Source organism: Ambystoma mexicanum, chromosome 3p (genome assembly GCF_040938575.1).
Source record: "Ambystoma mexicanum isolate Mex_15411 chromosome 3p, UKY_AmexF1_1, whole genome shotgun sequence".
Taxonomy (NCBI): Eukaryota; Metazoa; Chordata; class Amphibia; order Caudata; family Ambystomatidae; genus Ambystoma; species Ambystoma mexicanum.
In genome coordinates, this window is record NC_090925.1 from 775,578,203 (window position 1) to 775,601,779 (window position 23,577).

The 23,577-nt window shown below is 46.7% G+C and overlaps 1 protein-coding gene across 4 annotated transcripts in view; it reads left to right on the forward strand.

Moving 5' to 3' along the window:
- Nucleotides 1-23,577, forward strand: part of LOC138580854 (very long chain fatty acid elongase 4-like) — a 298,176-nt gene that overhangs the window by 189,565 nt on the left and 85,034 nt on the right. For all 4 annotated transcript variants that reach the window (XM_069651730.1, XM_069651733.1, XM_069651731.1 and 1 more), the window contains exon 3: nt 17,854-18,041. In XM_069651730.1, coding sequence (XP_069507831.1) covers nt 17,854-18,041 — 188 coding nt within the window. The remainder of the gene's footprint in view (nt 1-17,853; nt 18,042-23,577) is intronic.

The following is a 23,577-nucleotide window of genomic DNA, read 5'->3' on the forward strand; positions in this document are numbered from 1 at the left end:
GTCAGTCTAGCTGGGCCTTCACAACAACACCATAGATGGAACTTCCACCCAACAGCCAGTCAGGGGGAAGGGACAGAGTCAGGGCTTCCCAGGACTTTGGGAAAAACAAGACAACAGGCAATAGAAAGCAAGAGGCCACAGGGGCCATCTTGTTTCTATCAGGAATCAACTGATCCCAATGGCAGGGCCTGGGTATCCCAAAATGGAGCACCCGTCAAGTTCAGCATGGAGCTGCCACCAGCCCATACCCTGCTCTGTGGGCCACCCACAGGTGCCCAAAAACATACACTAGGGGCACAGGGTTGTACCCCTACCCATGGGTGCCATAAGGGTATCCCATGGGTCTGTTCACCAAACCAAAAGAGAAAGCTGCACTGCCAGGAGTCCCTCATGGACTCCTGGGCAGAAAACATGACAGAACACACGGTAAAAACAGAAAAAGGACAAGGATTCAGAGGCCCTGTCCCTCAGATGCATTTCCAGCATCACACCGGACACGGCCCCCTGTGCCTCCGGGCGCAGCCTACCCCGGACTCCGTCGTCTCCGCGGCGGCCAGGAAGAAAGCGGGGGGGGGGGTGCGGCCTCCACATCGACTTCCCCACCAGACGGTGAGGGAAAGAAATTGGACGCTATGGGACGCAGAGTCATCTCGTCGGCAGCGACGACGATTAAAGCGGCCAACGCCTTGGCTATCGTGGCCCGCTACGATAGGGAGCTCTGGTACAAACTGGCTCCCCTGCTGGACTTCCTGCCGGACGACAAGAGGACAGAGGCCCTGGAGATCCTGCAGGAAGGTGAGGTGGCTTCGGACCACGCCATTACCGTTGCGACGGACATCGCCGACACTGGGTTCCGCCAGTTGGGCAACGGCGTTTGCCTTAGGCGGCGTCGATGGCTCAAGGCTACGGACTTCCGTCAAGACGTTCAGACCAGAGTCCTGGACATGCCCTTCGATGGGAACAACCTGTTTAGGAAAACAGTGGACGATTCCCTTCAGGCCATTAAAGCGGACACTGAGACGGCCCGGGCCCTGGGAGTTCTGCAACTACGACGGACGCCCTTTCGGAGCAGCGGAGGCAAGGGCGCCTCCAAAGGTTCCGGCGGCGGTTTCTCCACCTACCGTCAAGCGGCCCGCTCGTCGTCTCAGGAGGCCTACAGAGGACGAGGCAAGTCTGGCGGACCCCGCCGTCGTCGCCAAGGAGGTCAAGGCGGCAAAGCCTCGTTGAAGCAGGATTGAACCGGCCGTGGGGTCGGGCCCCCACCGAAGCACTCCGGTGGGAGGCCGGCTGGCGAGCTTCGTCAGGGTGTGGGAGTCCATCTCCACCGACCGTTGGGTGCTGGACGCCTTGGCCCGGGACCACGCGCTCGAGTTCCAGAGAAGGTGCCCGCGCGTCCCCCCCGTGGCCAGGAAAGAACTTCACGTCCCTCAACTTCTCCTGGAGGTAAAAGCGATGCTCAGGAAGGGCGCCATCGAACTCGTCCCAAAGAGGCTTCGGGGCCCCGGAGTTTACTCGAGATACTTCCTCGTGAAGAAGAAGACGGGGGGATGGCGCCCCATCCTGGACCTGCAACGTCTGAACAAGTTCATCAAGGCGCAGAAGTTCCGGATGGTCACCCTCCAACACGTCCTGGGTCAGCTGGAGGAAGGAGACTTCCTGTCGTCGTTGGATTTGGAGGATGCCTACTTCCATATTCCCATCCTAAAGGGGCACCGAAAATTCCTCAGGTTTGTGGTCCAAGGGCGTCATTACCAGTTCAAAGCCCTCCCCTTCGGACTACGGTCGGCACCCAGGGTATTCACCAAGTGCCTCGCACCGGTGGCGGCGCAGCTGCGCCGCCAGGGGGTCCACGTCTACCCCTACCTGGACGACTGGCTCATCCGAGCCAAGACGAGGGAGCTCGCCGTGGTTCACACGGCAAGGACCGTCCAACTTCTCATGAACCTGGGATTCTCCGTGAACTACGCCAAATCCCACCTGGTACCCGCGCAAGACGCTCTGTTTCTGGGAGCGAGGCTCAACACAGTGTCTCTTCTGGCCTCCCCGTCGGAGGAGAGGACCAGGACCATCCTGGGCAAGGTGCAGCGGATGTTGGTGGCCGACGCGGCCAAGGTGAGGTCCATCAAGTCCCTCCTCGGAATGATGTCTTCCTGCATCTACCTCATTCCCATGTGCAGGCTCCGGAAGCGCCCGTTGCAGGAGTTCCTGGACGCGCTCTGGATCCAAACGACGGGCAGCTTCGAGGAAAGGATCACACTCGACGAGAGCTTCCGACGAGCGATCCGGTGGTGGGGCACCCGCGCGCATCTGACGGCGGGCTTGGACTTCCAGACCCCAGCCCACCAGGAGACAGTGACCATGGATGCCTCCCTGGAAGGGTGGGGAGCGCACACCGAAAATCTGCACGCAAGAGGCCTTTCGCTCCCGACGGAGAAATCCCTACATATCAACGTCCTGGAGCTCCGTGCAGTGTTTTGGGCCCTCAGGTCCTTCCTTCCGTCCCTCAAGGGCAAGGTGGTGAGGATCTTCACCGACAACACCACCACCATGTTTTACATCAGGAAACAGGGCGGAACCAGGTCCCCAGCACTGTCCAAGGAGGCACAGGACCTGTGGCATTGGGCCATCGCCCAAAGGATATTTCTGGTGCCGTTTCATCTGGCAGGGATAAAAAACACCATTGCCGACTCACTCAGCAGGGAGCTGCGCTCGTGCCACGAGTGGGAGCTACGGCAGGATCTAGTGGATCGCCTCTTCCGACGGTGGGGCACACCCCAGATCGACCTGTTCACGACAGCGATGAACTCCAAGTGCCGGAGGTTCGCCAGCAGGTTTCCCCAGGCGAGGAGCATGGGCGATGCTTTCTCGTTCCCCTGGGAGGGCCTGTTCCTCTACGCGTTACCTCCTTTGCCACTGCTAATCCGGCTCGTCAACCAGCTCAAGAGGTCACGGTGCAGGATGATCCTCGTCGCACCTGCGTGGCCGAGGCAGATATGGTTCCCGGACCTTCTGGACTTGTCAGCGTCCCCGCCAATCAAGCTGCCGGTGGACGCGGATCCGCTCTCCAGAGAAGGAGGCGCCATCCTCCACCACGACCCGAAATCGCTGAACTTGCAGGCCTGGCTCCTGCAGTGCTAGAGTTTGGAGGATACGACATACCGGCCGACTGCAGAGAGGTTCTTGCAAAGGCCAGGGCGTCCTCGACTCTTAAATGCTACGGACACAAATGGAAGAGGTTCTCTGTCTGGTGCCACGCACAGAAGATTAACCCTCTACGGATTACGGCCCCCCAAGTACTGCCGTACCTGCTGACGCTGGCCAAAGCTGGACTGGCACACGCGTCCATCAAGATTCATCTTGCTGCGATCTCCCGATACACCAGAACCACGGGGCGCTCGTCCTTGTGGTCTCATCGTCTGGTGAAAGAGTTCATGAAGGGACTGTTCAGATCGTTCCCGCCGGTGAAGGCTCCGGCCCCGGCGTGGGAGCTCAACGTGGTGCTGACCAAGCTCATGGGACCTCCGTTCGAGCCTCTGCACTCAGCTCCGTTGAAATTTCTGTCGTGGAAAACAGCGTTTCTTGTGGCCATCACCATCCATCTCAACGAACCCTTGGTGTTGCCTGTGTTCTTCCCGTCGCCTTCGTCGCCGGCTGAGAGGACTTTGCACTCGCTGGATGTGGCGAGAGCGTTGAAGTTCTACGTGGACCGCACGAAGTGTTTTCGGAAGACGTCACAACTCTTTGTGAACTTTGGACCTGTCAATCAGGGGAAGGCTCTCTCGAAGGCTTCCATTTCCAGATGGCTCTCCGGCTGTATCATGTACTGTCACCGGTTGGCAAACCGACCGCTGCCTGGCCGTCCGAGAGCCCATTCCACCAGAGCGATCGCGGCTACCACGGCGTTCCTATCTGGTGTGCCCCTGCTGGACATATGCAGGGCTGCTACGTGGAGGTCGACGCACACCTTCACGAAATTCTACTGCGTCGACCGGGATTCCAGGGAGGAGTCCAGGGTCGGCCAAGCAGTGCTGCGCAACCTGTTCGCCTGAGGTGAGCCTGGTGAGGAGGTAAGATGTTTAATGTTGAGTTTGATGTGATGCTTAATGTTGAGCCTTTGCCACCTCCCGTGGTTGTGCATGTGTGTACTGCTATGTATTCTTTATTCATGAGCATGTGAATCCATGCCAGACCCCATGCTGGAGAAGGAACAAGTTACTTACCTGTAACTGTTGTTCTCCAGCATGGGTCTGGCATGGATTCACATGCGAACCCTCCCGCCTACCCTTCTGCGGCTCTTCACTTGGTCATACTGCCACTTCACGTGCTTCCAAATCTGAAGATAGCTGCCAGAGGCGGGGCTTAGGTAGAGGGGCAGTCATTGGCTGTGGTCAGTATGACGCAGAGATCAGTGATTGGTTGTTACTACGAAAGACAGATCAGAAACGAAACTGGTTTTTTCTTTACCGAGGATTCCCAGCCTGACGATGGGGAATATTCATGAGCATGTGAATCCATGCCAGACCCATGCTGGAGAACAACAGTTACAGGTAAGTAACTTGTTCCTTATTGTCATTTTAATTTCTCAACGTCCTATAAAATCTGAGGTGGTAAACCCTAAAATTGTAACGCCAAAGCATATTAAACCCTAAAATCAAATGCCATCCTCAATTCTAAGGGTGCATTACAAGGGATGGTGGAAATGTTGTCTTCTCTAAACCATCTTCCTCTAGTAAAGTTGAAACCTACAGCCCCTTTGTTAAAGTTACTAAGGGAATAATATCTACCCTTAGTGGAAAAACCTAATTTCGAGGAAATAAACTACATGTCCATAATCCCATAGGGACTGAGACGAGGAGGAGGCTGAAGAGGCACGAACATGTAGTAAGGCAATTAGGCCTAACAGCCATTGCAGGAGTCAGGCAATTCACAAACAAAGAGGTGATGGCTGGAAGGTTTAGAATGAATCTTAACCACTGGCATTGCTCTGGGGAACCCTCCAGACCATTGCTCTTCGCCTGCCAAGCCATTACAGAATGGGAAAGACCATATGCAAATCCTGCTTGGCCCACCCTAAAAGGGACAGTCCAGCCCGAACTGTTAGGTCACTTACTGTTCCTCTCACTATGTGCGAGAGGGCATGCCCAGACGTGGGTCCCTTGCTCGCTGCGCCATAGGGAACCAAGCTGCACCTCACTGAGGAGGCCCAACACGGCCGAAACATGTCTGAGGTTGCTTGTGTTTCCGTGCAGAGGGGACCTGGCCTAGCAGTTCGGGCTGGGCTGCTACCATTGGTGGCAGTACCTAACTGATTTGCATATGGCTGATCCCCTTTTGCAATGGCGCAGACGGGCTAATAAACGGTGGTGTGGAAGGTTGCCCAGAGCAATGCCAGTGGTTCAGATTCATTCAAAACCTTCCACCCATCACTTTTGTGCTTACTGTCAGGCAATTCACACCTGAAGCCAATTGCCAGACCTTTTGAGGCATAAAAGGCTGCAGCAAGAGAAGCGAGAAGGGGAGCTGCAGGAGGAGTTGGAAGGCTGACAGTAGTAGTAGAAGATCACGAGGCTGGCAATTCACGAGGAAGTGTGATCACAGAAGGGATGCCAGAGCATGGAGACAGCAGATTTCACCTGCAAGTTCTGAGAGGGTCCTGTGTTCTCAAAACCTGTATTGCCGTGCTGCACCAAGCATGACCTGCTGAGAGTGGAGTTTTCCCCATGTGCACTGAGTGGCTGTGATTGCAGAGTCGTGACCTTGCTGAAGCCCAAGGCCCGTAGCAGAAGACAAGCCGAGAGACTGCAGAGTAAAGGAGACTCCCAGTTGGCGTGGGTGGACCAGAGACTCCCATGCACAGGTATGATGAAATTGTAACCACTTATAGGTGAAAAAGCACATTTTATTAAATTACTATTAACTTGCTATAGTTCATAAAAAAAGATATAATTTCATACTACATACATTTAGATAAAAACCTTTACAAAAGTACACCATTTACATAAAAACATATATAAAGTGCTGTAGTGACTCTTCTAATTCCTATATGTATATACTGTCCATTATTTATAAATCAGTTAGCTATAGCTCGATGGTATTGGTTCAATCTAGTGGTATTGATCCGTAATTCGCTCTACATGTTTCTTTTCTTAAATCTTTAATTGGAGAATGTTCCTCGGGAGCATATTTTTTGTGCGTCACTGTGAATATATTTGTTTTCCAATTTCTTGGAGGGGAAAAACTGTTGCTCCAAACAACTATTTCCATGCACTGCAAAAGAAACCAATATATTTATAATTAGCTATCCATACTTCTTTGTATATTAGGGTGTTCAATGCATCCCTTTTTAACAGGTTTTAATCGCCTATTGAAGTGGACGTTTGGCTGTCTTTTTTTAGGTTCTGTATATAAGTCACAGAATATTCCACATGGGGTGGGGGGGGACTCTCATCCATCTATGGATAGAAATATACCAAAATGGATATTGGCGGGGGACTCTCATCCATCTATGGATAGAAATATACCAAAATGGATATTGGCACGTTTTTTACTTCATAACTCAATCACTTTTTCTGTCCATTACTCACCATTCTTTTTTGATTTTTCCTATCGGAGAGATTGCTTCTTAGCTTCTGTTCCTGACGTTGGTGTTCATAGTGTTCTACCATCCCTTACTCAGGCTGTGGTATCGAGTATGCATTAAAGATTATTATTTACACTTCTTTGCACCTTTTTGCAATGTCACTTAGTTGTCTCTAAAGCGATTTTAGATCTGTTATGGTTGGTTTTCCAAATCGAATTTAAGGTTATGCTTTAGACGCCGGTATACAATTTTTTCAAATCTGGCTCTGTGATTATATTTAGCAATCCCTCTGCGGTCAGCCCATATATATTCAGGTTCTTACAGGGTATATATATTCCCTTGTTTTCACTCGTATCCAACACAAGTGGCGTTGAAGACGGTCCTGGCTGTGGAGATCTCTCACTTGTTTGTGGTCTAACACGTCCCCTGCATGTCTGGAGAGAAAAACAGGGCGAGTATATCAATCTAGGGTTCTTCTTTTTCATTTAAATCATTTCTTTCATTTAGTATCGAATTTCTAAAAGCTGTGCAGAATCTACCATATTTCATAGCATATCTTTTGCTGGAGCTTACCTCTTCGCTTCTCAGCATCACGCTTAACTTGTGCGTTGTTTGAGCCGCAGTGCCGGCATTAGTTTCTGTCTTATTTAAATTGCTGCTTTCAGCCCCTTTGCTTTTGGACTTATGCTCATGGCCATATTGGAATAGTAATTAACATAAAGGGTACCAGTCACACTGCGCCAATTGGTGCAAAGATTGAATAATAGTCTGGTGTTTATTTTGAATGGTAAAACAGCCTGACATGGAAAGAAGTAGCAACTCGCGCTCGAGTTCATTTTGTTGCTACTTCTTTCCATACCAGATTTCGCTGCAATTGCAAAGCAACAGAGTTGAACTACTCGCAGGCAAAACTTTGCCATATCCTGAATTGGACAATTGAACTTCAAACACAAGCCTCAGATGAAGAGACAGTAAAGCTCGAAACACGTGTCAGGCTGTCTTACCATTCAAAATAAACACCAGACTGTTATTCAATCTTTGCACCAATTGACGCAGTGTGACTGGGACCCTTTGTGTTAATTGTTATTGTGCAATGGTAGTATACTGGTGGTGTACCCACACCTTCCAGACACCCGCAGTCTTTGTGCCACTCTATTATGTACAAGCGCGGAGGACAATATTGACTTACTCTGCCATTTGTTGTTCTTATATTGGAATAGTATTCGACCTTGTGTTTTTTTTCATGCATGTCGCTTTGTTTTGATAACGTATTATAGTATGTAGTGGAGGGCACTATTTTATCCACTTAGCAACTATTTTGTTTAAAGTTGCTATCCTGGAAAGGTTGTTTCTCGGTCTCTACACCAGCTTAATGTATAGCGGGTAGTTTCAGCCCCTTTGTTTTGTTGAACTATAATGGTATCCATTTTGTACTAGTATTCTTCCTCGTATGTTTTCTTAAGTTTTGTAAGCATATTGTAGTATGCAATTTTATCCACTCCAACTTTTTTGTATGAAGTTGCAGTTCTGAAAAGAGTGGTTTCTCGCTTTTGATACATACTGAATATTTACATACCTTAATTTGTGGATAGGGTATTATAGTGTTATTGTATCCACTCTGCTGCTATTTTGTATAAAGTTCTAGAAAAGGTTTCTTTTCATCAATTTAACTATTTCATCCCGATCATTGGGAGTTTCATTTTGTGCCTTTAAATCACTTTCTGCCAATATAGATATCGCTGTCATAAGTGCTGCTGTGTAATCATCACTAAATAACAAGAGCTTTTCCTCAGCTATTGTAAAGATGTTTTTTTATTGTTTATTGGGTAAACTAGAACCTTTATGAAGTTTAAACGTTTCTATATTTTCCGTGACTACTGCAGCCACTAGATCCCTATTATTGAGTTGAAGAAACTCAGCCCAATTTTTAAATAGAAAATTGGATAAGGCAAACCTATGTCCGGAGGGACAATAGTTCAAGGAAAAAGGAGGTAGGACTTCTAGTGGTCTCTATTGCAGTGGTTTCGGATATAGTTCGGGAGCAAACCAGATTCATTTTGGGTTCAAGTATCATTAAATTGTAACCCCTTATAGGTGAAAACACATTTGATTAAATTACTATTGACTTGCTATAGTTCATAACACAAAGATATAATTTCATATTACATACATTTAGATAACCTTTACAAAAATACACCATTTACATAAAAACATATATAAAGTGCTGTAGTGACTCTACTAATTCTTATATCTACATACTGTCTATCCGTTATTTATAGATCAATTAGCTACAACTTGATGGTATCGGTTCAATCTAGTCTTATTGATCCGTAATTTGCTCTACATGTTTCTGTTCTTAAATCCTTAATTGGAGAACATTCCTCAGGAGCAATTTCTTGGAGGAAAAACTGTTGCTCCAAACAACAATATAATTGGCTGTCAATGCTACTTTGTGTATTAAGGTGTTCAATGCATCCCCTTTGAACAGGTTTTAATGACCTATTGAGGTGGGCGTTTGGCAGTCTTTTTCTAGGTTCTGTATATAAGTCACAGAATATTCTTCTTGGTGGTCCTATCCATCTATGGATGGAAATACACCAAAACGTATATTGGCGCCTTTTTCTTAAAGGTTTTACTTCATAACTGAGTCATAACTGATGAACCAGGAATTAAACGCGGGCCCAGAGAACTCATGGTGGTTGTTACAGACTTTTATTTAACTCATAAAAGGGTGGGAAAATGCCTCGCTCTCCCTGTTCTGTTCTAAGAGGTATTTCCCTACCTCAACCAAAACTAAAGATTGGTCCAGTGTCAAAATCACCACAAAAAAGATGTCCTGTGTCCAAAGTCCTATCCTGGCCCTCGCATTCTAAAAAGTAACTCTTAAGGTGCTAAGGGTAATGTCTTTGGCCTTGAAAGGTGCACACATGTGCAAGTTCAACAAAAGGATAACCACTACAACAAAACGGCTCCCACTCAAATAGTGTTTACAGTTCCTGGTAATGTCTCCATGCCCCAGGTTTTATTTCAGTAAAACAAAGTTCAACAGAATAAGTGAATGGCGTACAACTCAAGAAGATCACTCCCTCTTGATGTTCACAATTTACTTTACAATTTTGACTTTGCCTGGTATACTTCCCTGCCAGGACTTTCTGGTAAAGTTCACTTAATTTACAATCCCCAAGGGCATTGGCCTTCCTCAGGCTTCTACAGTACAAAGCTTCACGTCTCTTTCTCAAGGCTCTTAATTTCAGGTGCGGATTCCAAACTCGCAGAATGTCAGGCCTACATGTTTGCCCTGCTTTTATGCCTTCAATGGATCAGTGACTCACTCTCATTCACTTCTACTGGGCTTGCTGCCCTCTCCCACATTATGGAGCATTTCCCTGGAGCACCCTGGGGCCCTCACCTTCCCTGACTGGGCTTACCGGTCATATGCGACCGCTTCAGTGTCCCTTGCGTTCTTCCGTGGTTGCTGTATTCGTTCGGGAGGTTGGGAAAGCGTCCCGTCCTTCCTTTGCTTTCCACCCTCCTCCTTCGGCCTAGAGGCAGCATCCCTCCGATACTGCTTGTGTGATGCGAGGGCTTCGGTTCGCCTGCTTCCCTTCTTTGGCGGCACCAACAGACCTTTTGTGTTGCGCAGCACTCCGTGTGCTCCTCTCTCCTCTGCAGGTTTTGCCACTGGAGTCACTTGCTCCAGTCAGCTTCTCTCTCGGTTTCCTCTGCTGTTGGGGATTTAAAGCTCCCACCACAGCACCACTCCTTCAACATTTAGAGCGCAGTGTGGGCTTCCGCACTCTAGTGATCCTCAGAACTCCATTCGTCCTCCTCGTCCCAGTATCTTCAAAGGTATTTCATACATGGGATTGAAACGTTTTTGCCTTTCTATTTACAGGATATTGTAGAGTGCCATCAGTAGGTCTTGTGGTCTGCAGAATGGGTTTACCACAGTAGGCCATTAAGGCATTAGGAATGGAGGGGACATCCCTATAAGCGAAAGGGGGATACTATGTCTTGTCTGTTGATGTCAACTCCCTCCCATGAGGGTTACCTCCCACCATGTGATCCTCCTTCGCATGGCCGGACCTACAGTCCAGATCAGGTAGCAGCTGCCATCCCCTGGCCACATGAGGAGAGGCTACCTCTGGGAAAGGAGTGATGACCTCATCAGAATATCAACCTCATCAGATTCATCAGAATATCGAAGTTTCTCAATTTATTAGAGCTCTCCACAGCCCTCTGGAAGGCTTACTTTGTTTCAGTTTATCTGGCTCCCATAACCCTTGTGGCTTTCCCAACCTTGGATATTCAAATCTCTTGGTTTCTCAGTTTCATATGGCTCTCCGAAGCTCTCTGGTAGCTTTGCTTTATCTGTTTGGGTTTATCTGACTCCTGTAACCCTTGTGTCTTCTCCATCCTGGTGAGTCAGTCTTTCGATGCCCCATGGCTCCCCAAAGCCCTCTGATACTCTTGCTTTATCTTAATTCGTGTTTTCCTGGCTCCCAAAACCTTTCTGGCTTTTCCAGCCTCTCCATGGTGTTCCCTTTTCGGGAGCATTTGCTACCCTTCCATCGCTCAGCTCTGCAGCGAATGCACTTCTTGTGTGGTGCTATGGGATTTGCTCTCTGTTTCAGTCTGGTGGCAGCATTGGTTACCGGGCCCCAGGCCTACCACAGCTTCCATGTGGTCGTGCCACCAGTCAAGACGGTTGCTTTACCACCCCTGACTCCTTCTTGACCCAGGCCTCATTGCAAGTGAAGACCCCAGCGTTCCAGCATCTTGCGAGCATCTCGTTCGCGCTCCACGCTTCCGCTGAATCTGTGGTCTAGCATGGCTCCGCCCCTCCAGGACGTCTTCCCATTAGAGACTCGCCACTGCGTAATTCTCCCTTCCCTATTTATAGTTTGTTTTGGTTTTATGTATGTCATCCGAAACAAAAGGGGTGTGTCTTTCCTCTTTGAATGTGGCTTTCAGGCGACATCCAGCATTACCTGAAGACAAAGAGATTGAGGAAAAGTTACTATTCAGTGAATCAAAAACAGAAGTAATAGAAACAAAAGTAAGTTTCCCATTTCCAGGTAAGCAGATGATGTATGCTGTACTGGGAGTTCCTTATCGGAATGGGTGTCCTTGTCCCCGAGAGGGAAGTCACTCCCACTGTGGTCCTGCTTTCCCAGACCCCTAGGGAGGGTTTGTCTGGGTAGGCTCTGCTTCCTGGACTCAAGGGAGAGAGGGGTGGGATCCCCCTTGTGGAGAAGAGGAGAGAAGAAATAGTTTATTGGGCGTTGGCCATTAACATACAAAAAACACAATACATAACTATTAGCATATTATAACCATAAAATTGATGGGTTCTTTTACTTTTAAAAAGTTCTTCCATAGATTTTGAGCCCCTCCTTGACAAAAGAACAAACGTCCGATATAAAACATAAATAAGTACATAGCACTTGCAATATCCCTTATTCCAAAATTCGTTTTTAAAATGCATTCTTCTTAAAGCAATGAAAATCAAGCATATCAGCAGGAAGTGCAAAATGTTCTCATCATAGCCTAAACCACAGCAGCATTTTTTATGTCCGCCCACCCAGGACATACATTCTTCTATGCTCCTAAGATCTCAGACAACTGACTGTTCCCGTCTCGCTATTAGTTGGCAGTGAAGCCACATAAAATGCCATTGATGGTTATGTGGCAACACGATTCATCGTACGAAACAGTTCCAATCCAGTGGCTTTTTCCCAAAGAATAGTCTTCAGTTCAACTGCGCTATTTGACTCAATTCGGTACCCCACCTTTTTAGCAAGTGATTCTCGTTATTGTACCACAAATATTTTCCTTTTGCCAATGAGCAGGTCATTACCCGCACTGCATTGAATCTGATAGGGTTGGGGGATCTTGAATGACATGGCCTTGAGAAAAAATCCTGAGAACTTGCACTCAGCGAGAACTGCAATACTTTTTACACCCAGTTCTGTTCGTAAAGCGTTTCCTGTTCACTAGGACCAATCCCTGCTATATTTCTCAAAAATGTATTCTGCACCCCATCCAGTTTGCTGCAGTTAAAACAACCCCGTATTTCACAACCCTACAATACAGCAACATGTATTTTGATTTCCATAACCTTTAGCCATTTGTCCATTCTCTTACCGCTCTATCTATAATAAACGTGGCTCAGGCCTTTAAAACCGGATTGAATTCGTATTTGAGTCTTGCTAATATGGGGGGGACCAGGAGCCACTCTGGTGAAACAAGATTCACAAATAATTGTATTCGTCCACCACAGAAATGTTCACATTATTTATTGGCCAAGATAACTTCTTTCTGTAACTGCCGAATTGAACTATCTTTGTCTTTCAAGGTTCAATTTCATGCTATGTTCATTAAAGAACTTAAAAGCATAATTTAGTGACTGCTGGAGGCCTAGTGTGTTAGATCGATAAGAGCTGTATCGTCGGCATACATTAATGCCCACATTTTTTACCTCGTTGTTTATCAGAGGGTCTATACGTGCTACAGAATTGTGTGCATTAAAATTCGACACACAAATAAAATAAACAGCTGAGAGGCAAGGGGGCAGCCTTGTCTGGCTCCTTTGTTAGTGGAAAACTCACTTGAGTAGCTCGATAAACTAGGGCAACTTACAACTGCTGAAGTGGGGGAGAAGGAACAAATCCAGTGGATTTGTCACGTAGCCCAAACAGAGTACAATTGCCATTTCACTATAGTACAGATCAATAACAATAAAATATTGGGTATTAGTAGGGTTGGATTTCTTAGCAACCAGGCTCTGTAAATAAAATTTGCAACTGCTAAAAAAATCTTATCGAGGGTAGATTTACATAAAATAAGAGCATCATTGACATGATTAACATCAAATGATTCTATCAAAGGAATCAAATGGCTCACAACTCTTTATAAACTTGGCAGAAAAATAAGAGGTGGAACACAGCCTCTGGGGCATCTTTACAAGACTGGCATACAGCATTGAAGGTCGAATTCCAGTGCTTCTTTACACAACCTAATGGAGTCTAAAACGAATATATAAAGATCTTGTCAAATCTAGATATGATTCAAATCCCGAGTTACATTTCAAGGTCCAGTAATTATTCGGCAGCTCAGAATATTAACAAGCTAAGCTAAGCTAAAATAATCTATAATCAAATCCTTATTGTAAGGAACTCATGGTGGCAACAGTAAAGACAGACACAAGTGATCACAGTTCAAGGGTGTTTAGTCAACTGTAAATGCAGGGTGGAAAAACGCCTAACCTAAATGTAAATCTAAGATGGGAGCAAGCTTCGACCATCAAATGACAAATAAGGCAGTCCCTGTGGCGTCTTGTCAACGTAAAAGGCCTATACTAAAATAAAACTATTGCCATATCCTTACAACTAATTACAGAAAGAGTGTGGGATAGGGTTTTCCATAAAGAAAGAAGTGTTTACGAATAATATGTTAGGATGTGCTTGCCAGGGGTCTTCCTTCCCCACGTTTTGCGCACAGGACAAGGTGGATCTCATGAGGCACAGCACACGCTTGGGCTTTTCCCAGCACAAGCCGACAGTTCCGGACCAGCTATCTGGTTCTTCGATGGTTAAGTCTCTTTCAACAAAAGTCTCTTGCCTTTGAGGGCCTGATGTATTCAGCAAAACAAACAAACAAACAAACAAAAAGTTCTGTTCAACATATACGTGGGGTAATGGCTTCACCCCTGGTCCCCCCTCTTCCGGGCGCAGACCCCTCACAAATCGTATTTAAAAAAAACAAGCAAACAGTTCCTTTCTCAATGGATTTTGGGTGATGATTTTTCACCTCTGGATCTCCCTCTTTCAGGCTCGGACCCCTCTCAGATGTCGCCCTCCCTCTTTCGGGTTCGCTATAGCTTTTCTCTCATTCACGAATCTTAAGAATTCTACAGGCTTCGCCCCTTTTCGTTGGCATCCCTCTACCGGGTTCACTCTTGCTAACTTCTGTTTAAACACTGTTCCGTCTACTTTCTTACGATGTGGGATTCACTTCCCTTATTCAGGATCATCTGCCGGTCAAGTATTTTTGACTGTACATAGGATTTTACTAGACCCCTGTAACACCACTTTGACCCTCTTCTCGCCTTTCCCAAGTTCTTATGGTAATAGTTTCAACAATTGTGTAGTTGCTCAGAGTTTCTCGAGTGAGCACCCACATGGTGCCTGGCTCATCTACAACTGGCTTTCCCTTTTTTCATCAACAGTTCTGTGTACATTCTGCAATCGGCCGTTTGCTACTTTAGTTCAACACAGTTCGGTTTCTTTCTCGGTCCTCCCCTCGACTCACTGGCTGCGATGAACCGCTTGGCTTTCTATCGTAGTCCAGGCCAGTAGCATGGTAGCAGGCATCTCCCTCTGTCCTGCTTATCAGCGTAGGGATGCTCCATGTACCTTTGGCATCTGCTGCAACACACTTGGGCTATTGTTCACGATCTTACAATTCCTTCCACAGAGGTCTCACGGGCCTTGGTCTGAACGGGCAAGGTCACTACTCTCCGTCACCCTCTCGGTGCACGCCGTCTTTCCCCTCCTCTTGAACTGCCATGCCTGGATAGCTGTCTTGTCGTGCGGTCTGCCTTCATCGTATGCTCAAGTGCTCCTCCTTTTATCCCTGTGGGCAAAGGAAAGAGCCGTCGGGTGCGTGTGATTCTAGTCACTTGCTTGACTTTGCCTGACCGTTGGGTTGGGACATGTCAGGGTAAACAGGTTTCAAATTAGTCCGTTGTTTTTCACTGTATGGGAAGGTGTTCGTGTTGGAAAAGGATGGTGGTAGAATTTCCAGGTATCCTGCAGGGCCAGAAGGGAAAAGATGTTGTATGGAATTATAGTTTTCGTCCTAGGGGTTTGGGTACATTCGCAAGAGTGAGATTGGTAGGGGTTGTGAAATGAACAAAAATGACTAGAATTGTTATTGTGACCTGAACAGGGGGGATTGTGGGAATTGTAGTGTGTTGTGATTGCAGTATACCAGGGTTTCGGGAAAGAATAATCAAAGGGACGTGAAGAAGAATGACTGGGAGTATTTGGGTGGAGAACAGGAAGATAAGGACTCTGGGAGTTGTGGTTTTTGATGGTGAAAGGTTCCTAGTTGGTTTATCAGAGTTGTAGGGGGGGGGGGGGGTGAGATTTTATTACGGGAGCTTCTTTGAGTGGAAGGGAGGTAGATGTGGAATAACCAAAGAAGGTCTCAGGGACTTCGTCCTCCTCTTCCGTGGTATAGTACTGCATCTCACCTGCAGTACTTCCCCAGACTCCCCCATCCAGGCGATCCTCTCTTGCTTGTGCGCTCCTAGGGTTGGGGTCTGAGACTGTTGCCCCTTCCCTGGTCACCTGAATAAGGGCTTCCCAAGGTCTGCTTGGGAGAATACCCTGAGGTTTCTCATATTATAGAGCAATTTGACAGTTTGTTTAGAGTTCTTGTCGATCGTTTTAGGGTTAATCCAATTTAATTTTTGATCGATTTGATATGGATGCACCAATCGATGACCATCCACCCTGATTATTTGCAGTGTTGGCATTGGTGGCCATTTTCGCTACTATACACACACTGCAAATAATCAGAGTAAGCATACAAATATGATATTCATGTGAGAATTTAAATCAGAGGTAAATGAAAATGTGGTGTTCAATTAATTAGTGCAAAACAAATCGATGAAAAGAAAGACACAGGGACTGTCTTCTAAAAACAATTAGAAAACGCAACACCAGTTTAGCACAGACAGCGCGATGATAACTTTCTACAAATGACCTGTAGATGGTGCATGGAACACCACAAAACGTAATGCCAAAAACCCCCAAAATTAATTATCTCGGGAACGGGATGACCGATCGAGCTAGAAATAGTTGCATTAATTTGCAATGAAATATATTCCATGCAAAATTCATGACACCAGACCTCACCGTTCATAAGGAGTTATGTCCCCAAGATCAACACCTTATACAAACCCACAATCAAACACGACTTTGTTTTATAGGTATAGATTTGGGTGATGTGAATGGATTGTTAATATGTATTGGTAAATAAAAATATTACGGGCTTTAATATCAAATCCTGTTCAATATCAAACTAATTCAGCTAGTTTTACAGAGATGTTCATGGTACTTTTGGAGAAAAAGAATATTCCGAAGAAAAATATTCTCTTTTGGGATAATTATGAACCTTAGAGGGAGGAGGCTCTTGCATTGGTGCGGTAAACTTGTAACAATTGTCGCACAGCACAATTCCCATGAGTGGATACAAATTAAATGATAATGCTGCTTGACCTAGCCAAGGTAGCTTCTGCTTTGTCTCTATGCCTAGTTCATGAGCTTTTGCTGGTAAATCCTAAGCTCAAAAAATCATATTCTACCACTTGCTCAAGTGGCGGGTCATTATTGCATTGTGTTTGTTTGCATATTATTTTGCATTATTGGGCCGGAAGATCCTGGATTTAGCTTCAAAATCAACTCCAAGTAGACTGTTCTTTACAGGCCTTTTATGCACAGGGCATGTGTTTCACCCCTATATGTGCAGCACCCACTGGTCCCCCTAGTTCTCTAAAGAACTCGGGAGCACTCTGCGCAGTGTAACTCCCCCCTTTTTACCATTACACGTTCCTTTAAAGCTATGTCCACGATGGCAGGTGAAGCAGGTTCTCCATCCTCTTTTACAGGTGCTATACCATCCATGGGTCACGATTAGAGCACCATCACACTGGATGCCCATCATATTACTAGTACAGAGAACCAAGGGTTGTGTTTGTATGAATAGCAATTTATCCTGTAAAATCTATTTGAAAGCACTGTTTGGTACGCATGTTCTGTGTTTATGGAAGGCAGGAGGCACCCATGAACGTCAGAGGAGTAACCTTCATTTTCCTAATAGTCTACACCAAGTGTAGAATTGGAAAAGGACTATTGTCCTTCCACAGAATCTGTGGGATAGGATCTGGTACAGTTCACCAGACCCCAACTCACTGCGGCTGTTACCCCATATTTGTTGCAGCATTTTTATGGGGGGCAAGCCCCCATGCCCATCTTCTATTACCACACTTCCTCCACAACCACGAACTACACTAATTAAAATGTGCCATAATCTGCCCCGCCCCTAAAAATGCCACAGAAAATATGAGGAAACGGCTGTTTCACTAAATGAGGTGAAATGGCTGCAGTAAGGTGGGCCTGCACCCCAGGATAGTGGCAAGTCCTGTGGCTATATTGGATTTGAAGCTTTATATAGGTCTAATTTTTCATTTTCTTTCTTTCCAGATAAGCGGACTGACCCCTGGCTACTGGTGTACTCCCCTTTACCTGTGGCGCTCATCTTCTCTTTCTACCTCCTTGTGGTGGGCTTTGGCCCACGGATCATGCAGAAGCAGGAACCTTTCAGGCTTACTGGCGTGCTCATTATCTACAACTTTGCCCTCGTCGTCTTATCCGCATATATGTTCTTTGAGGTAAGGATTATGTTACTAGGCCTTTCTACAGTGTACATCTCCCGCTGCTGTGGCCTCGTAGGCTGGATAGACAATTAAGGGAAATGGCCGATGTTCTGGAGTGCACTCGAAAATCATTATCCTGTCTCCTAGGAGGACAAAGCATTCTGTGCAAGACACTGTAATTATGGACTTGCCTGGAAATTAGCCCCTTGCCATGTGCAATCCCACTCCTGAGCTACGATTGAATGGAAATGAATGAGGGGTACAGTGGCGACGTTATGTTACACGTCAATTCCACGTTTCAGAATCCGGTGATAGTGTTCTGAAAACTGGACAGCTGGAAACCCTTGGCACAAAGATGCAAATCTCCATGGAAAATGTGACCGCGGGAGACCTCCAGGACATGAAGACGGAATTTGACAGGAGTCGCCAATTAACAGGCGGCAGTGACAGGCAATCTTCGTAGGACTAACAAAGGAGCAGGCCCTCTACAGTGTGATAAACCAGAAGGAGTCAGACTCAAGGACATCACTTCAATCTATCCCTATCAACTAAACTAAGGGTGCTCGTCTTTAGCAAAGATAAAAATAATCCTCAGCCCAAAAGCTATCAACTATCTGGCCCTACCACTTTAAGAAAAAAGAATACAATTATAGGCCAGAGTACCATGCCCTCTGCTCAAGCTTCTTCATACCAATCTTAATCTGATAACTCCGGATTTCTTCCCGAGTCTTGTCTCAATCCCAATTATCGTGTTCACAGTTCATCAAAAGTTGTTTAGTCTTTGCTTGGACTTCTCACAGAAAATTATTTGACATTAAATAAATCCAATGTCTCAAGTTCTTTAAATGGAGGGGTGATTCCTTTAATCTGTCCCCACCAATTGGGTCACTCACTTTCTTGTTCTGATTGTATACAAAGGAAGTCTCCTCGTACCCCTTTTTCTCCTCCTGGCTTGGCTCACTGAACCCTCCAGGTCCCTTTTAATTATAGCTTGCAGTGTTCTACTTATCTCAATATACCCCTATAGACACATCTGGTTCTCTGAATTTATTATCTCTTGGGGCCTCTGCCAATGTCCAATATTCGGGTTTCTAGGGCTTCTGCCACCCTCTAGGATATTCAGTTTCTGTGGGTTGAACTGATCCGTACTGAGTTTTATTCTACTTATCTGAATAGGGCTCTCTATGATCCTATGCTCTGGCCCTCTGACTTTCTTAGCTCTTGGGGCTATCTCTTAGGCCTCTGCATGTATCCAGTACTCTGCTTCCTAGGACTCCCATAATCTTCTAGGATATTGTCTCTCTGGGCCGGACTGACCTTTACGTGGTTTTACTCCACTAGCGCTTCTTTCCATTTTGTTTGGCGAGCCTCCATCCACCCTAGGCTCGTTCACTGTCTTTGGGTGTCCTCCAGCGGGGTAGCGTCTCTGAGAGCGTTACCGTTCCTTGTTCTCCTCAGCGCCGCTGGCAAGTAAGCGTTTGGCTTACTTAGTCCTCCTACTTCAGTGCCTTCTTCAGTTCTTGCATTGGGAATGGAGGATTTGTTCCTCTGTCGCTCTTAAGTCTGTGTACTTGTTCATGCATCCTAGACCCACCACAGCTGCAGCGTGGTCAAGCCACCAGGTACCATGGGGTTTCTTCTGTCTCTGCGATATTGCACTTCTCGCTGCTGGCCTCCCAGCACCTCTCTCCCACGTCTTGGTCTCTCCATGCTACCGCTGGCTGCGTGATGCTGTGTGGCTTTGCCCTTCCAGGATATTGTGTCGACAGAGGATCGCCTCTGCGTTTGATTTCTCACTCTCCATTCATGATTGGTTGTTCCTTTATTCTCACTGCCATACTTCCAGGGGGCGTGTTACTTCTCATCGCTGTTTCAGGGAAGTTCAGAATTACTTTGAGCCAAAGGTACGGAAGCAATGTCAGTATGTTTTGAGTTTTTATCGATGGATAGAACATCAGTCTCTTCTGCTCCCATATTGGCAGACCAGGTGTTTCATATAGGGCGTTCCTGATGGGAATGGAAGTCCTTGTCCCCTCAAAGGGAGTTACTCCCAGTGAGGTTCCACTTTCCCCAAGCCCCTAGGGAGTATTTTGCTTAGACAGGCTCACCTCCCTAGCCTCAAAGGGGGTGGCTCCCCTGTGTGAAGAAGGGACAAATGCCCTGGATTAGACACACCAGCTTCTCTTGGGTGTAGGAGGCTGAAACTGCAGGATCAGACATCTTGTTGTACAAGTTCAAGATCTACCAAGTTCCAGGGATTTACTCAGAACAGCGACGGCTGAAGCGAGGTATCTTAGGAGAGAGATAGCCAGTTCATAGTGTGATCCAGGCACACTTACGAAGGCTCAGCAGACATGGATCCGTATAGGTTGTTCCCACCATTCTAGGGGTCGAAGCACCGACGAGAGCCTTCTTGAGATCAGGACAGAGGAGCAGGGCTTTACCGGGGCTTGGCTGGAGGTGATGCTGGTCCACTGCAACGGACATTCTTGCATCTTCACTGGGATCCACTTCTTGATAGGGGTCTTGGCTCAAACATTGAACTGTTGAATCGCTGCAGGAGTCTTCCTTGTAGCCAGATTTGGATCAAGCTTTTACCGTTCTTAAAGAATTAAGCAGATGGCTTCACCGATATCCAAAAAGTCAGGTCGGCAGCAAGCAATAGCAAAACGAAAGGGTATCCCATAGAAGTCCAGCAAAAGGAAAGCAGCAAAAAAAGGTTTTTTTAATTTCTCTTTTTTAAATTATGATATGGTTTATGAGTAAAACCGTTAATAAACATAGAATATACAAATCCAAATTAAAAGCAGAGAAATGCAAAAGAAAACAAAAATAAGAAAACCTTTCCTAAAACCTACCTACAAAATACCTAACCAAGGTTACTCGGACTGTCCCAATAACACTAGAAGAACAGAAGTGCATTTCCCATAATCTCTCTCCTACCGAAGGAAAGCTTGGACTGGCTTAGGGACACATACTTACTAATTTGTGGCAGGAAGACCATGGCAAGTACCCATGCACCACACAAGTGCTTTCCATCCCACAAAGAGGACCGTTTTAGGAAACACCCCCATGTAAGGGAAGAAGGCGCAGCCATCACCCATGCAACAGGATAGTCAGAGAGCACTTATCTCCACGCACTCCCTCCACACCCCTACGCATTGACAAGAGGCCCAAAAGAACTTGTGTCTTCCTTACAGCTGCAGGCAGGATTGGGGGGGGGAAGAGCCACTTGCTGCTCCTACCTTCTTTGGAACTGAGTGAAGAAGCATTCATGCAGGAGACTCAGTTTGTCAGCCTCCTCCCTACCAAATGTGGAAATGCCTCAGACCTATTGGCCTGTGGTATTCAAAACTCTGGCGAAATGATCTCCCTGCGGTGGGGAGTCACCCAGCAACATTCAGCTAAAGAACAGCAAATGCAGCCCAGCCAGCAGACAGAATATTCTGGTTGGGAATTTGAGATGGCTGCTGGCCTGTTTGAAGACTTCCTCCCAAAGCTCCAAACTACCAGTCATCCCAGGTGCAAAGCATGCTATGGGGGTCACCAGAGTCCTCTGGCCAATCAGTGTAAATTCATTCGGGCTTGAAGTGGGAGGTATGGAGCGAAAGAGTACTGTGAACCTTCGCCCGAGGTACGGTTTAGGATATTGAAACTCCTAGTACTACTTAAAGGCATATGATTTATCTGTATTGTAATAGTTAGGCTATGGTGCTGCAGCCCAACACAGCTGGAGTTGTATAGACTCTACAGTGCATCATATGTGACGAATGCTAGGATTTCGTCACTGCTTCCGTAGGGGAACACCTTCCCATGAGTACATGGAGGGGACGCCACTAACCGATAGTACCCTTGGGGGTGGTACTCATCGTGTCAATCTCAAGGGAGGGGAAACCCCCTATAGAACAAGTGACCACTATCATGGGAGAACATATCTGCCTAACACCTATGCCTCTCCTTCACCTCCACTCTCTCCACCCCTACCCTCCTAAGCCATATACTTCTATAACATGCAAGAAGCAGAAAGGACTGAGACGATGAAGAATAGAGATTGCCATCATGAAGATCCAAGTCAAGAAACTGTGATGAGGAAAAGGTGCGGATCCGCAGGGATAAATCAGAGAAACTTACAGGAACGGTCTAGTTTCCAACTACAGAAAGTAGTAGGAAACAAACATAAAAACTTACAACGGACTCACCCGAAAGGCAGATCCACCCTGGAGGAACCAAGAGCGTGGCAGACGCTTGCTGCGTAGACCCGAAGGAGACTAGAACGCTGGAAGGCAAAAGACAAGGTGTCCAGGGGGCATCCAAAGAGATTGAGAACCGAAAGGCTGGCTGTGGAGGACACCAGCAGCACAGCACTCCTGGACCGCATGGTTTGGCAGAGAGAGACGCGCTGAACAGGGTCAGAAGCCGTGGGGCCGCTGCAGCACGCCAGAAAGAGCTGCAGAGCGCTGCCTAGCAGGTGAGAGAAACGAGGAAGCCCACGACCGACTGCAGGGATACAGCCAAAACCCTAAAGGTATTGGGGTGGCTGAGCCTATGGTTGGGGGTCCCCAAAGGATGCAAGGAGTCCTAAAGGGAACAGTGCATTGAAAGTGGGGGAAAGAGGATAACCCCTAAGGGACATTAACAAGAATATCATTAAACACTATAATGAAGAAAGTAGGTCTGGGACCCTTACAGGAGAGTGTTATTTCATGTAACAAAGTTACCTAATCTTCGTGGCAGTACTTGGAGAGAAGGTGACCCAGGGCTGTCAAATATCAGAACAGGGTGCGAAAAAAAGCTGTGAGAATGATTCCTGTGAACACAGTACTTGGTAGGGGAGTAAACTAAGTCTGCATATGAAAATAAGACTGTAAAGAGAACTGTAAAAGCAATACATATAAATACAGAACTCGGCAAGCAAGTAAACTAAGTCTGTGTTTCAGAATAAGTGCCTGACGGAAGAGAACTAGGTCTGCCAACCAGGGTCAGGGACCCACCATTGTTTGGAGGAGCATCCAAACCACTCTTCTTTGTTGCAGTACCTGGTAGCAAAAGGAACCAGGTTTGCCATCCGGGGCCTGGGACCCCCAGAGAAAGGAAGGTTGGGGAAAGAAGACGCGTCCCCCCCCCCCTGCCAATTGTTGAACTATAGCAGAAGGCTGGGGAAGGAAGGCATTTCCCCGCCAGTGGAGATTGAACTTGGAGAACGTTCATGCCCAGAACTGCCTTTTGTCTAGGGGAAGAGAGACATCCCTCTGAAACAGGAAGATATCTTTTGTTTATTTAGTTTAGCACAAAGTGTGAGGGACAGAGATGGGATTGTGATGTAGGAATTCAGACGTTTGCTTTGGACATCCCAACGTGACATTTAGTTTGAGACAGGGAAACGCCTCTTGGAGTTTAGGGCAAGATAAGGGTGTTCATTTTGTTTTTCCACTTGAATAAAAGTCTTTATCAACCACCATGACCACTCTGTGTCAGAGTCTTAATTTTGCACCCTTACGCATTTTATGGCATTTGTTTAATTATGCATTGCTTTGAACTATTACAAATTGTG